General features: G+C 41.1%; 1 protein-coding gene across 1 annotated transcript in view; it reads right to left on the reverse strand.

The window, feature by feature from the left end:
- Positions 1–15,308, reverse strand: part of Gpnmb (glycoprotein nmb) — a 28,023-nt gene extending 12,715 nt beyond the window's left edge. Inside the window, exons 1-6 of the mRNA XM_004839560.4 lie at positions 15,096–15,308; positions 9,390–9,542; positions 7,213–7,356; positions 4,479–4,649; positions 1,647–1,805; positions 1,025–1,333 (exon numbers count right to left, since the gene is read on the reverse strand). Of these exons, the coding sequence (XP_004839617.1) occupies positions 1,025–1,333; positions 1,647–1,805; positions 4,479–4,649; positions 7,213–7,356; positions 9,390–9,542; positions 15,096–15,165 (1,006 nt within the window). The 5' untranslated portion in view covers positions 15,166–15,308. The remainder of the gene's footprint in view (positions 1–1,024; positions 1,334–1,646; positions 1,806–4,478; positions 4,650–7,212; positions 7,357–9,389; positions 9,543–15,095) is intronic.
- Between the last annotated feature and the right edge of the window lie 835 nt (positions 15,309–16,143).

Raw genomic sequence — 16,143 nt, forward strand, 5'->3', positions numbered from 1 at the left:
GATGTCAGCCTGGGCTGCTGAGAGCAGAGGATGGCCCAGTGGGGAAAGGTGGAAATGGCGGTGGTCAGGGTGGGAAATCAGATGGAAGCCAGTGCTTCCCAAAGGGGACGCTTAGGAACTTCTCGAATGTCCTCGCTGACTACTTACAGAAGTTGTTATCTGATCAATCGTTGCTCAATCCTGGTGAATTTTACTGGCCGGAGGTGCTCCGGCTTACTGGCTGAGAGATACTCTCAAGTGGCATCTTTTCTCGGGTCATTTAGGAGTTGTTTTCAAGTATGACTGGGTTTCATGGGACACTGATAGGAGTGGGCAAGCTAGGGAAGGAGGATGTGTGGGACAGGAGAGGGCCTGATGCTTCATAAAGAGCCAGCCATGAAAACTGGGGGAGAAATGGAAAAGCGACCAGCTAGAAGATGGCAGGCAATGTATACAGACAGCAAGGGCTGGTGCAAATTGGGAGGATCAGGGACACGTTTTCATGGGTAACCAAATTCTACCAGCAAAGTGACTTTAAACACACTGTTCTTTCTTTCTTATTCTAAAGGCTTAAAATGGCAATAAAGTACTTTAAATCAACACCTACAAAGTGGAATCATTATAGAGTCTCTACAGAATTCTTCTAAGTAGGCATTTCTTTATGTGTGTATGTGTTTATTTATTCATGCTGGGGATGGAAGCCAGGGCCTCAAACACAGTTGGTAAGTGCTATATCACTGTTCTACATCCCCAAGCCTAAGTTACACTATTAAGTTTCTACTTAGGGGGCTGGAGGAACAGCTGAGATTTACAGCGCTTAGCATGTAGAAGGCCCTGACTTCCAACCCTAGTACTGCTAAATAAGTAAGTAAGTAAATAAAAAAATGTATATAACCTACATCAGTGATGGCGAACCTGTTAGAGCTTTCAATGATAACAAACAGCCGGCTGCATCACACATCCCATAGATTCTCCACCAGTGAGCTACATGAATATTTTAGCCGTTAAAGAATCCCCCTCAAAGGCCACCCACAATAATTCTTACCTGAAGAAGGGGAAGGCTTTGGAAGTGTGGAAGGTGATGGACAAGGTCCGGGCACTGAAGCTTGCACAGTGAGATTAAGGTTGAAGGTTCCATTGAGCACGTAGGTGTGATTCAAAGTGTGATTGTTAGAAACAAACAGGCCGGTGTTGTCCCCAAAGTTCCACTTGTAGAAAATGGAAGACTCATTGAGGAAGTGGCTGGGATCATGAATCAGGACGTCAAATATAATGGGGAGGTCTCTGAGAAAGGTTTCATCAGACACATTTCGATCATTCTTCTGGAACATGGTCACAAATATAGGAATCTGATCTAAAGAGATACATCACAAAAAGAAAAAAGAATGCTTCATTTTAAGCAAGGGGCTACAATAATTTTTAGGTTAAAAAATAAAATCAGAGCTAACCAGCATCAAGTTTTCCTTTTATATGCAAGTTTTCTAGAGCTTCCAATAGCTATTCTAGAAAACAGATAGTATACAACAATTAAATACATGAGCTTGGGCCAGGGCCCAAATGACTCATAACCTAACCCAGAACACTTGGCCCTAATTCTTTCTTAAAGTGCTAAGGTCAACAGAAAGAAATGCTTCATCCTCAGTTAATTTAGAGCTCACACCACGCACCTGTTAACACGTACACATCTCTAACTTGTGCGATAGGAATGTATGCCCAGCCGTGTCTTCTGTAGACAGTCACCTCCATGACCTGAGGGCCAAGTGTCAGGTTGGCTGTGTTCATAGACATTCTTACCGAACACCGTCCCAGTTTCTGGAAATACTGACCTTTGAGAGGATGGAGATTTTTAGTTACTGGCAATATGACATGATCATTAAAGATGCTATTTCTTAAAGACTAGTGACAATTTAGAGATTGCTCTGAGGAGAGAAAACAGGATGAGACTATAGTGCTGTTTCACAAGAGAGACAGGGAAATAGTGCTGATTTTCATGTAAAACTTTATAAACCAAATCCACAGTTATATAACTGCATATAGTTGGTTAAGATGAAATATCTATTTATTGGGATAATTCATTTAGTCCTGACTTTACAAATAAATACTTCATATAAGTTAAGTGATTTGGCATTTGGGTTTTAAAAATTAATTTTATTGGTACATTTAGGTATACAATATAATGACATTCATCACTGGAAATTTGCACCTGTACGTAATCTCTCTTGGTTCTTATTTTTCCCCATTTCCCTGCCCCCTTCAACCCCTCCATCCCTCTCTATTTACAAATACTTTGTTTCCAGTTTTTCATTTTCTCATATTAATTCCATTCCCTTCTTTCCTTTCCCTTAACCCTCCCATTTCCCCTTCCCCTTTGCCCCTTTTCTTCCTATTTCACATTATCTATTACACCTTTTAGTCCTTATTTACACTTTCAGTTTCTCACACCAGAAAACCTATTCAGCATTTAAGCATGTGCGTCCTATTTATTTCACTTAAGAGTATGGCCTCAATGTGCATCCATTTAGCTATAAATGTCTCTAATGTGATTTGGCATTTGAAGCACAGATTTTCCCTACAGAAAATTCATTTAATGTAATAATATCCAAGAGAATTAAAAAATTATCTAAAATGTATCTTATTTTTGTAACAATATGACTACAACTTTATTGTTAAGCAGATTTCTTTAAAAGGATTGGAATCCCCCACCTTCTAATAGTATTTGGGTATAAAAATACAGAAAGCAATGGAAGAGAAATATGGTATGACGGATATACAAGGGAATGGAGTGGTCCCATAAACACATTTCTAGGGTGACTTTGAGTTGTTCCTTTTTTTCTCCAGTCCTCAAACTAACTGCCACTGGCTGCAAGTGAAAGCAATTCTTCTTCAGGGCTCCAGGACTTTTCTAATCTGATCATGGTGCCTGACACAGCCAGTGAGATGCATGCTTGTGAGACCAGGATGTTTAAATGTTCATTGCACAGTTGAACATGTGAGAAAAACACCCCAGTCTTGGGTCGGGGTGTAATTTGAAATGGCCCCTCCCCTTGAGATGCAAGGGCAGTTCTGCAGAGGCTGCAGGGGAAGTGGGGTCTCTGTGGGTAGTTACACATGAGGGCAGTGTGAGTCCCAGTGCTGAGAGCTGAGGCCACACAGTGGAGGGAGAACATCACTTAACCCTGAGACCAGGGCAAAAGATGGAAACACAAGGCAGTCTCATTAGAAAGGTAGGGCAATTTCTAGGCTGAAGGCTGACTTTTAAATAAAGACATCTGACCTGGTTAGGTTAATGCAACTTTAACTAAGCAAAAAAGCCTCAGGAGCGGCAGTGAACATGAATGATTCACTGGAAACTGTCAGGAGCGTCGTGGGAATGACAGGCCAAGGAAATCATATTTGGTAAGGTGACTGGAAGGGCCATGATGCACTGGGCAAAAGTCAGCCTTACAGAAATTGATTTAACTAGATGGGCATAATATTTGACATATTTTGTACTTTGTTCAATGGGGATGTATTGTTAATGTTTTATTTTGATGTGTGAGTAAGCTCACTGAAGAAAAAGGAGCTCACTCTAATTTCTGATTTAGAAATCTGGAGACAGATCAGATGTTAGTTTCTTTTTTGGTACCGGGGATCAAACTTGGGACCTTATGCTTGTGAGGCAGGCACCAGAACCACTAAGGTAAATCACCGGCCCTGAGTTGTTAGTTTTCAAATACTCATCACCAAGTGGCCCTGGTCACGTTTTAAGCTAAGAATTTAGCAGCCTTGCTAATAATAACTCAAATATGCTTCTTCTAAAATAACCACTTCATCAAAAATAAGGTAAATGCCATTTATAGTTTAAAAAGAGAGAGGGTAAGCTATATCAAGGAAGAGTAGTTAGATTATTTTATTTCTACACAACGGAATACTGTATTATGCAACCATTAAACTCATGTAAATAATTTTTGATGACATAGTCAAGTGCTGCATGATAGTAAGCAAGAAGTGTAATATATTATGATTGTATCCAAGAAACATTAATATTGAATTCTAATGTTAATGGTGATCATCTGTGCTGTTAAATTTGGATGATTTTTATTTTTTTGTGTGTGCTTTTCTGCATTTTCCAAATTTCCTACAAGGAACATACATTTCTTTATTTCCTAAACATTCCTTTGAGAAGATTAAAGATTAAGAGTAAATGCCTATCCAGGTGCCATCCAAATAAATGTTATTTTTTCATATTACTGTTTTAGAGACAAAATTGGGCAATTTGTTTTTTAAAAAGAGAGCTGAAGCTATTTCTTCTCCTTCTCCTCCTCCTTCTTCCTCTTTTTTTTTTTTTCTCGATTTTAATTCTTTAGTATCCCGGAGATCTTCAGGATTTCATTTTGCTTTTTCCATGTCCAGTAAGCTAAACTCTGGGGGTTAAATTCCAATTCTAAGATAAGAAAAGAGGAAGTTAAAAGTATAAAGAAAAGTAAAAAAGAGACCAAGAGAGGTTTTAAAAATCTAACCAAGCGTGTGAAAGACGTAGACAAAATTCCACTTCCTCCACCCGTGGGGGCGGGGGAACGGCTTGCCGTCGGGGAACACGTGGTGGCCGTCGGGGCCGGGGCCCCAGTCGCTGTCCTCTGACCAGGCTGCTGTCCAGTTGTAAACGTACAGGTCCGGAGACAGTCTAGAGTCTAAACAGAGAAAGAAACAAGGCACCATTGTCATCTGGGTGCCAAATGCCCGGGGCTCATCACTGAATTAAACACTTCTTACATTTTCTCATAACTAGTTTAAAAGTTGTTATGGGACTAAAAATCTAACATTCAGAATTCACCCAGTGGTATGCTTCCGACTTGTATGCTTTTTGGCATATTATGCTATATTTCAATAAAAATATTTTATCAAGAGATTTTCGGGAAAGTTTATGTGCAGCTTTCACTTAATACATTTATCTTCCAATTGGGCCTTCCAATCCCAGCCCCTGTCAAACCAAACTTCGTACGCAGGTGATCGCTCAGTGAGCTCACTCAGGTGTGGGGGTTTTTCCTGTCTCATTTGAGCCATGACTCTGTTCCCCAGGACTTCAGCACAAGAACGCCCTGAGAATACAGGCATCTCCCCCATAATCACACAGCAGTGCCATTCTGGTCGGGTCTGCACGGCACATTTGTTCATACTGTATGCACCGTTTGTCTCTTCAAATTAACCAAAGAAAAGAATCAACTTCTCTCCCCCCTCGCTCTTTCTTCCCCATGTATGGTATTTCCCAATTTAAACAAGCCATGATCAAGAGAATTTCATCTAGAAGTTCCTTCATTTTTTAATTTTTTTATGTCACTGAATTTTCCCCTTTGGGATTAGAGATTGAGCCCAGAGCCCTTCCACTGGGCTACATCCTCATTCCCTCTCCTCTTTTTTGGGGGGGGGGGGTACTGGGGATCGAACTCCAGACCTTGCGCTTGCAAGGCAGGCACTGGAACCACTGAGCTAAACCCCCGGGCCCTCCTCTTTTAATTTTTGAGACAGGGTCTCACTAAGTTGCCCAGGTGGGACCTCAGAGTGATCCTCTCGCCTCAGCCTCCCTTAGTACTGGGATAGCAATGATATTTTTGAAGAGCCTTTCTATTTATCAAGCTATTAGTTACTAAGCCTTATTACACTCAGATTGTCCTGAGTACGGTCAATAGAAGCTCCTTCAAGCTACGGTCAGTGTTCTTCCGACAAAACCTTATTAGTCTTTGAACTTTTTCTTGTTCTCTGGCACAATAAGAAGTCTAGGGCTCACCTGGTACTTTCTTGTCCTAGACATGGAATCAGTCATTTCTTCAAAGATCTCAAGTTTTAGTGATGACAGATTTTTAAAAAATTTATTTCTATTCGTATCAGTACACATTTGCAGGATCTAACAATACATTCTCCCCGGGGAGATGGTTTATGTGCACATCACATCTCTTTCCATCCCCTTCCTTGCATCTCCCTCCTCAGTGATATAGATATTTATAAAAATTTTTCATAAAATGGATTATTTCACATACAAGTGCTCAGAGGATTAGATTGTCATTTTAGAACTTTGTAAGAATCAGCTTTGTTAAAAAGAAGGGAAAACACTACAAAATAATAAATAATTAACACCCTTTAAATATTAGACATGCTATCTGAACAGAATTAATGTTTTCCTCTCGGTTGATAAAAATGAGTAAGGAATAAGCACATCAACAATTTAATAAAAGTTCTAAATAATCAGATCATAAGTGGACTAAATATCTTGGTCACTGAAGAATCTCAGTAAATAGCTCTTTTATGCTGTGTAGGACTCTAATTTCTTTGATGTTTCTGTGCTTTTTAAATTAACATATACAAAGAGCTTATCTCTTTAAGAGCAAAGCAAGGGGCTGGAGATTTAGCTCAGTGGTTCCACTGCTTGCCTTGCAAGCGCAAGGATCTGAGTTTGATCCCCAGTACCAAAAAACAAAAACAAAAAAGAGAAAAGCAAAACCAAAATGTACACATTTTAGTATTTGTACCAACCACACAGCATTTGCTTAATACTGGCCAGCAGAAATTAAATTGATCAGCAAACATTTGTCAGATTGGCCATTCTTTTTTGTGTGTGTGTAGTATTGGGGATTAAACTAAAGGATGCTCTACCACTGAGCTACAGCCACCCTCCCCTTTACATTTTGAGACAAGTTCTTGATAAATTGCCCAGGCTGGGCTCTAGTTTGAGATTCTCCTACCTCAGCCTCCTGAATAGCTAGGATTACAGTGTGTCCCACCACACTCAGTTTAAGTTGGCTATTCTCTGAATACCCAAAGAGGTTTTGATATTATTATTATTATATTATTATTAATATTATTATTATTATTTTTGGTACCGGGGATTGAACTCGGGTCCTTGTGCTTGCGCACCAGGTGGCGAAACCACTGAGCTAAATCCCCGGCCCAAGGTTTTGATTTTACTAAAATCTAAATACGAAAATCAACAAGGTATTCTCTGTCCAATGAATTGGGTACTAAGGAAAGGCTGTGTGTGACAGTGTTGCTTATAAAAGGGTCCAGACAGTGAAGTGGGTTTGGCTGACGCTGATATTGATGAGGGGCTAGGCGGGACCACACACTCCCCATCCCTATCACCTATCTTGACAAGCAAGGTGAGGGGTCCATCGAAGCATTTTGCACTTACAGAAACACCCATAAGCCGTGAGGCTTAGGCGACAGGTCTCCAGTAGTTTAGGAGAACCACTGAGTCCTTACCGTTTCTGCAGTTCTTCTCATAGACTATGTTGCCATTGGCATCTTCCTTTTGGCATCTGGGGAACACGAGGTTCACTGCAAATGTGATGTTTGAGCCCACCAGTGCTGGGGAATTACTGGTCAGGACCGCTTGCACATGGCCTCCTAGGGTAACAAAAAGTGGCAGTAACTGATCCACTATTGCTGTCTCTGTCTCTTTTGAGACAAGGTCTTGATATGCAGTTCAGGCTGGGCTTGAACTCACTATATAGCCTAGGCTGGCGGAGCTCCTCCTGCCTCAGCCTCCCGAGTGCTGGGATTACAGGCGTGTGCCACCACCCAGCCTCAACTATCTCTTTTTCCTTTCACACATAAATATACATTTAAAGTAAAGTCAAACCTACTAAAATACCTCTTTGTGGTACACTTAAATTTATTTTCTAGATGCCTAACTTTAGATTTCAGAGTACAACATTCTAGAGGGTGAACAAAAAAAGTCAGACTAAAGAATTATCTAACCACAGAAAGAACATTCATTTAAAATAATTTTTAAAATTCTGCTCAATTGGTTTGAGGAGACAAATGTTAAAAGTTTTTGTTGTTGTTGTTTCTTTTTGGGGTTTTTTTTTGTTGGTGCCGGGGATCTAACTCGGGTCCTTGCGCTTGCGAAGCAGCCGGCGAAACCACTGAGCTAAATCCCTGGCCCTAAAAGTTTGTAATGTTAAATCTTAAAACACAATGGCTAAAGGATTCATTTCTTTATCTTTTTTTTTTTTTGGTATCAGGGATCAAACTTGGGACCTTGCACTTTCAAGGCAGGCAGCAGAACCACTGAGCTAAATCCCCAGCCCTCATTCCTTTATCTTAATGGAAAGATATCTAAGATATTTTCTGATAAAGTACACTTTTTTTTTTCAGTGCTGGGGCTTGAACCCAGGACCTTGTGGTACATCTTAGGTATACAATGCAGTTACATCCATCATTGGGATCTTGTACCTTTATATGATGTATCTTGGTTCTTCTTTTTTTCTCCTTCCCCTGCCCTCCCTTCATCTCCTCCACCCCTCCATATTTGCAAAGACTTTGTTACCATTTTTTCCTTTTCTCATATTTTTTCCTTTCCCTTCTTTCCTTTCCCCTACCCCTCCCACTTCCCCTGCTCCTTTAGACATTTTCTTCCTATTATCCAGGACCTTGTGAATGCTGGGCAAGTGTTCTATCACTGAGGTCCATCCCCAGCTCTTTTAAGATTTGATTTTGAGTCAGGGTCTTACTAAGTTGGCCAGGTTTGCCTTGAACTTGTAAACTTTCTGCCTCAGCCTCCCCGGTAATAGGATTACAGGTGTTATGCCTTGTGTCTAGATAGCCTCCATAGAGCCTCATAGATGGGGCTTTTTCAGAGGTGGCTGGATCTAGAGTGTGTGATCAATTCATGATACAATGTTAGGCTCAAGGGCACTAGGATTAGGGGTGTGAGTGTTACCTGCCCTAAGTAGCCAGGATAAGATAAAGAGGACAGAAAGATGTTGTTAAGGCCCCTTTTGCTTGCCTTGCTACCTTCCGGGTGTCATGAACTGTTACTTCTCTGGGATGCCCCTCTGCCATGTGCCCTCTGCCTTGCAGCCAGCCAACTCTGAACTGAAACCTCTACAAACTGTGAGCCAAACAAACTTTTCCCCCTTTAACTTTGGGTGTCCAGTATTTTGTCTCAGCAACAAGAAAAGTAAGGACAACAGGTATGTGTCACTGTCACCCTGCCTTGCTTCAACCACACTTTTTTTGTGGTACTGGGGATCAAACTCAGGACCTTGCACTTGCAAGGCAGGTGCAGTGCCACTGACATTAATCCCTAGCCCATCCACACTTTTGAAATAATCAAAAACCTTTTCAGTGTCACAGGTCTTCCAAAGGTTACCGTTCTCATGTTAAGTAAGGTTGAGGCTAAACTTGCTTGCTCTCCAAAATATTCCAAGGGCTATGAACTTTGAATTTTCTAAGAAGATTAAAGATTATTTTATGACTTAAAAAGTGATAATGTTGGGGTAAAAGACAGACTGCCAAATCTAGGTACCACTCACTTGGCAGCCGCAGCACTACCATTCACGAAAACAACAGCAGGAGACCTAAAAAGCTCTATCATCCATGAGACTTACTGAAGTAGGAAACCACAGTTGTTTGGGTCAAATCTTTTGATTTACCTTTCCAGGAGCTTTTCCACCTTGGATCTCCTCTCTTCCACACTGGATAGAGTTTTTCATCCCAGTCATTTTCATCAGAAGACCAGCCATGTAACTGGTTGTGCTCCCGCATATAACCAGGATACCTTTCATTGCCCAGCACATCATGAAACCCTATGTCAGTATTGGAAAGACAAATTATTTTGTCTATTCAATTTCTCGTTTCCTTCTTACACAACAATGGTCAAAGAAGCTTTGTTGGAAAACAACACATAATATATCCAATACAACAAATAAATAGACAATGCTTTTAAACAAGTCTCCTAGAAATATCTTGACTATAGCATCTGGAACCTATCTCTTATGTACTTTAAAAAAAGAATAAAAACATTTTTTGAAAGCCAAAATTTTGCAATCATCACTTGGCTTCTCAGTGTCCTCTGAATATTTGGATTTGGTACAATATCATTAAGAAAAACTCCAATGCCAATGTTCTTCGTAGTAATTTTAGCATCTTTTTTCAGTCTGAACTACTCTGTTGGCTGAAGAAATGCCAGGCCTAGGAATTCTAAGAGACACACACTAGTACTGGAGATCCCACTCTGGAACAATGCCCAGAATATGATCTGTCTTGGGGAATGTTCCATATGCATTTTTTGTTTTTTTGTATCAGGGGATCTAACTCAGGACCTTGTGCTTGTGAGGCAGTTGTGGTGCTACTGAGCTAAATCCCCAGCCCCCATATGCAATTTTGTAGTCCATATTTTTTGGGTAGAGTTTGGGCTGGGGGTGTAGAAGTGGTAGGGTGTTTACCTAGTATGTGCAAGACCCTCCATTCAATCTCTACTACAGGAGGAAAAATAGTCATTTGTGTTTAGTTGATAGTGTTTTTCAAATTTTCTATATACATATGGATTTTCTATCTACTCATTATTTATTTCAATTCCCGAGAGAGGAATCTTGAAATCTCCAACTAAAATTATACATTTGCCAATTTGCTTATTTCTGCTTCCAGTTCTGACAGTTTTTGCTTTATGTATTTTGAAGCTCTGTTGTTAGGTGTGTATGCACTTAGAATTATTGTCTTCTTGATGAATTGGTTCCTTTCTCTTTAGGAATTGACTTTCTTTACCCCTGGTAATATTCCTTCTTCTGAAGAAAAATCTGGTATTAATGATTAGTCTTTAATTGGTAATTAGTCTTTTTTCCATTTTTTTTTTTTACTTTTACCTTGTGTTCATCTTTATATTTGAAGTAGATTTTTTGTAGATAGGATATAGATGGTTGTGTTTTTTAAATCTAGTCTGACAGTCTCTATTTTTTATTTGAAGTGTTTAGATAATTTATATTTAATATAATTACAAGTATTGTGGGATTCAAGTCTACAATCTTGTTTTCTTTTTGTCTCATCTATTTTTCTCTTCTTTCTTCTTTTCCTGTACTGTTTTGAATCATATTTGGATTCCATTTTATTTCCACTACTGGCTTATTGCTATACCTCTTCATCTTGTTTTACTTTGAATGGTTTGCTCTGAAAAAGAGTTTATAATATTATAATTCTTTCTAGTCTTGAATTGCTATCTTTCTTTTCACTTTGCCTGACAATCCTGGTGGTCATGTGGTTTCTACTTTCTTTGAAAATTATAGCAGATTGGTTGATTGCCTGCCTAGCCTGAATTCTTTTTTTCCCTTGCTGGCAGAGCCTCTGTTATAACCGATCAAAATCCCAGAGATCTAGCTCAAACTTTCCTTACCACTTGGGCAGGAGTAAATGATTAAATCCTGGCCAGTGAGATCTGAGAGGAAGACTTCTGGGAGCTTCTGGGAAAAGTTCTCCTCCTTTTTAAGAAAGAAGCAACTAAGAAAAAACTCCATTTTTTTCCTTTTCAGAATTGATTTGGGAGACGACAGTATAATGAGATGATATCTGGACCTGTGACAGTCATATTTAGCTATGAGGACACAAATCTGAGGAAATAGCTAACATATCAAGGTTATCAGAGAAGAAAGCTGCAAAAGAAACAGAGTCCTGGATGACACTGCTGAGCCATTGCTCTAATTCTGCCTGCTTCTGGACTGATTGCTTGAGATAATAAGTGTCTTAACCTATTCTGTTACAGCCAAAAGCTAATTGTCTATAACCCTCAGTTCCTAGTCACAATGCTGTCTTAAAATGCTCTCTCTCAAAAAAAAATGCTCTCTCACCCATTTATATTATAGGTCCTATGTCTTGGCACAGCCACGAATTTAGAGGTCAGAAAAATCTGTCTTCTTCTCTTAAATCTTGGGAGAGGCCTTCTTCAAGGAGTGGCATTTAATGAGTGTTCAGAAGAGCCTAGTTGAATGCCTGACACTAGTCTCTGTCTTCTGTTCCTCTTATCAGGTAGGGGCAGGGAGCAGCAGATGGAACTAGGGGGAACATTGAACTGGGATTCATGGGACCTTAGTTCTGTTGCTAAGCAAGCTATCTGGCCTCAGGCCATTGTTTTCTCTGAGCCTTCAAATCAGACAAAACCCAAATGTCCTGTGATTCTGTTCCTATTTGGAAAGAGATACTAAATAAGGACAGGAAATTTATATTTATCAATAAATGTTTATAACTGGAAATTCAATTTGGATTGAATCATGTGGAAAGAGCTCAGATTATTTAGCTCAAACCCCTTCACTTCATAGATGGACAACTCAGTCCTAAGAGAGTGGTGTGAGTCACGTCTAGAGTCATCTTTAACCTGGAGGAGATGAAGATTCACACCTTTTAATTCCCAGGCTTTCCATTGTTCCAGAGAATCTTCTTCCTTACAACCTGAGAGAAAGTTGGTGTTTCCAGAAATGTAATCAAAACACAGATTTCTCCTCTGCTTTTAAATGTCAGAAGTCAAGGAAAAATATAAACTTAAAAAGAGAGTAGCATGGGACAGACACAGATCAATGGGATAGAACAGAGAATCCGGAAATAGATATGTGCCAGTATGCTCTACTGATTCTTGACAAAAGGGCAAAAATAATCCAGTGATGAAAGGTAGACTCTTCCACAAAAGATGCTGTAAAAAAGTAATAAGCATAGGTAAAATCTGAAGGATTTAGAGTTAGATAAGAAGGCTTAGACCTGACATCAAAGGTATAATCCATAAAAGGAAAAACCAATGCAGTATATTGGATCTTAGTAAAATAATGCTTTACTCTGTAAAACTGCATGAGAAGAGGATGAAAAGGAGCGCTACAGACTAGGACAAATTATTTGCACATCACATTTCCAATAGAGGACTAGTATCAAAAATACATAAAGAATTTCCAAAATTCACCATTACAAAATAATAATAAAGCATCCGATGAGAAAATAGGTAAAAGAAATGTATCATCAAAAAGGATTTACAGATGGCAAAAGAACACATGAGAGGATATTCAACATCATTAACCAGTAGGGAAATGCACAGCAAAAATCACAGTGAAATATCCCTATAGATCTCTCAGTGTGACCCCAATGAGAACTAGTGACAGTACTAAATGCAGCTAAAGATGTAGAGAGAAACTGTGTCACTCATATACATTGCTGGTGGGAATGTAAACTGGTACAGCCACTTTTGGGTTTTTTGGTAAAACACAACATGCAACTACCATACGACCAAATCACTGTATTCTTTGGCATGCATCCCAGAGAAATAGACCTTATGTTCACAAAAATCTGTACATGAATATTTGTAGTGCTATACCCTATTAGCCCAAATTGGAATAATCCAGATGTCCTTCAATGGTGAATGGATGAACAGTGGCACATCCACACCGGCATAGTACTCAGCAACAAAAAGAAACAAACTATTGATGCAGCAACTTCAACGAATCTCCAGAGAATTAAGCTAAAAAACCCGCCAACACCAAATGGTTACATGCTATATAATCCCTTTGTGTCAAATTCCAGAAATAACATTATAAAAATGGAGAGCTAATTTGTGGTTGCCAGGGGCTGGGAGGCAGCAGAGTAGGAGTTGGTTTAGCTGTAAATGGACAAGAGAATCCTTGTGATAATGGAACTACTTTGTATTTTAACCGAATCAGTGCCAGTAGTGTATCTTGGTTGTGATATCATGTTTAGCATTACGTTACCACCGGGGCAAACTGGGTAAAGGGGATCTTTCTGCATTATTTCTTACAATTTCATGTGAATCGACAATTACCCTCACAATAAAAGCTAAATTTAAAAATAAAATTAGTGCACTAGTAAGTAGATATTAAAAGAAAAATGTGTGTGTGTGTGCGCGTGTGTGAATGTGTGCATGGTGGAGGGAGACATGGAGGTAAAAGTGGAATTGCATCTCTGAGGCTGTGGTCTGCGCCCGGGACTCCCAGCTCTGGCCTACAGCAGAAAGCGGATGGCGGGGCTGCCAGACACCTCCTTCAACGCCTTCTGCCTTCTTTTTACCAGGGCTGACTGCACGTGGCTAGAAATCCCTTGGTGTTTAACTCACTGGTAAATCCCACCTGCTCCCATATCTTCTGGCCAGAATACTTAGGGCAAGACGAACCCGGGAATGCTTATTACACGGCCTGGTAGGCTTGGACTCTTTCCCCAGCAGGCTGACTCAGCGCTGCAGGCGGAAGGCTGGGGCGAGGCGCGGGCTCCAAGGCCCTGCGTCCCTCTCGGTCTCTCCGGCTGCAGACCTTTGGTAGTCTGTCCAGGGAGGGGCACGGGCGGGGAGAGGTCTGTCGCCTAACAATTCCACGAGTGTCTCCCAGCCAAGCACTCTGGTTAGCCGATTTCACGAGAACTCTTGCTCGGTTTTGCAAATGAGGAAATCCGAGGCTGGCAGGGAGCCCCATCCGCTCTCCACCGCCCCAGGCGAGGCAGCCCTGGAGCTGCACCACCGAGGGCGAAGTCCATGCCCTCTGCGGCTGAACGGGACAGTCCTAGCACCAGGCTTCCCGCGCTCTCCTGGGGCCCAGACACCGAGACGCGTTGCCGGTGCCGCCTGTCCCCGTGTTTGGACCCCCTCCCCACCACCAGTGCCGACCTTCCGCGCCACGGTCACAGTGAAAGTCGTAGGAGATGGGGGAGCCCCTGGCTCGGGGCGCCCGAGTCTGCACCGAAGGGGCACCGGGGACCTCCAATCTCCCTCCCTCCCTCCCTCTCTCTTTCTCCCTCCCTCCCTGCTGCGCACTGGAAGGGCCAGAGGAATTTTAAACAGGGATGCTCTGACCCCACTCCCAAAGTTGCCCGTTTCATTAAGTGCCTCATCCTCTAAAGCATAACCAGTGTAGAGAAGAGCCTGGGCTCTTTTCTCAGTAACCTCACTGTAGCAGCAGCAAGCTCGAGCAGGTCTTTGGAGAAAGTTTATCAGGGTTAGCAAGAGCTTCTGGGTTAGCAGTGCTTCTGGGGCATTTAATGTGAGCTCTCCACCCTGTTGAATGGAAGTCAAAGTTTTGTTGGTAGAATAGCTTTATTCTCTGGATAGAGGCTGTTTTCCTTCCTCCAGCCATTGTTCGGCAAGAGAGTGGCTGGCTACTGCAATGGAAGGCAGCACCACGGGGGCCGTGTGGTTTATGCTTCCCGTGAGCCCAAAGCAAAGAATGTGAGTGGAAGCATTTTGCTATAGTTGCATTTCCAACAGTTGCAGAGGAAGAAATGAGTGTGGCCACTGCGGAGCTTCAGTCCAGTTCTGCACAGAGGACATTAATACCCATCCCTTCAGCCAAGAGCCAGAGAAAGGGAGAAACAGAAGCAGAGTTACTCACGTTTGGTGGAATCAAGGGGCAGTCTTGTAGCCAGCAGCAGAAATCCCAGGATCCTGTGGAGACTTTCCATGCTGAGTTCTCACAAGCCGGGGTTGATCAGGGCTTCCTTCTGTCTAATCCTCAGAGAGCAACAGCAGTCTCCTGGGCTCTGCTGTGCCCCTCTCTGTTTTAATAAAACTCCAGGCCTCAGGGCAGATCATGTGATGGTATTAAGCAGCATTGCCTGATGTGTTCTCTTGAATTTGACCTCTTACAACTCATGTGCTTGTGACTCACTCTCCCTTGGCATCTATTTATTCACTTTTTTTTTTTTAATTTTACAAGTCCACATCTACTAGTTTTAAGGGAATTTTCCTATCCTATGTCCCTAATTTAATTTTCTTTACCAAATAAAAGTTCAATTCTCCAACCTCATTGGTGACGAGTTTACTGTCGTCCCTTTGCTGCTCAGTCTTCCAGCTAATGTGCAGAACATGCATCTTTTCCTGTAATGTGGATGACCCAGTTCTCTGATGCTAGCAAATGTTTGTAGGTTCCGGTCCTTGAGGAGCTAGATGGGGAGGTGTCTCTCCAGTCATCTGAAATTTTGTTACACATATATGGCTTATATATATATATATATCAGAATGTTCTGGCAACAGCAGCACAGTCTTCCAGTAGCTTAGAAATGTACCACATTTAGGATATCTGTGTAATTCCATATAACTTTCAGAACAACCTGTGTAACTTTGGGTAACCACATGCAAAACATTTATGTGTTATCATTCAGGATCAACTGCATAAAACACTGCATATTTATTTCATGGCAAGGAGGCATTAAGGGTGAAAAGACAAACTTGCCTGGAACATTTTGTACAGTTAAATTATTTCTGGTTATAGAGTATTCAGAAAATGTGGCAATATGAACACTTAACTGCATGAAATCTTTCTCTATGGTGTGTCCACATGACTATTTTCAGGGGATTAGAAGTTCTGGTTGGGGGTGAGGTGAAATTTAGGGTACTGATTTATGTTTTAGGTGTATTAATGTGGAATAGAAATTAAATAA

This window comes from Heterocephalus glaber, unplaced genomic scaffold, assembly GCF_053883595.1.
Source record: "Heterocephalus glaber isolate CG9 unplaced genomic scaffold, H.glaber_assembly_v1.0 deba00000676, whole genome shotgun sequence".
In the NCBI taxonomy this organism is placed as follows: domain Eukaryota; kingdom Metazoa; phylum Chordata; class Mammalia; order Rodentia; family Bathyergidae; genus Heterocephalus; species Heterocephalus glaber.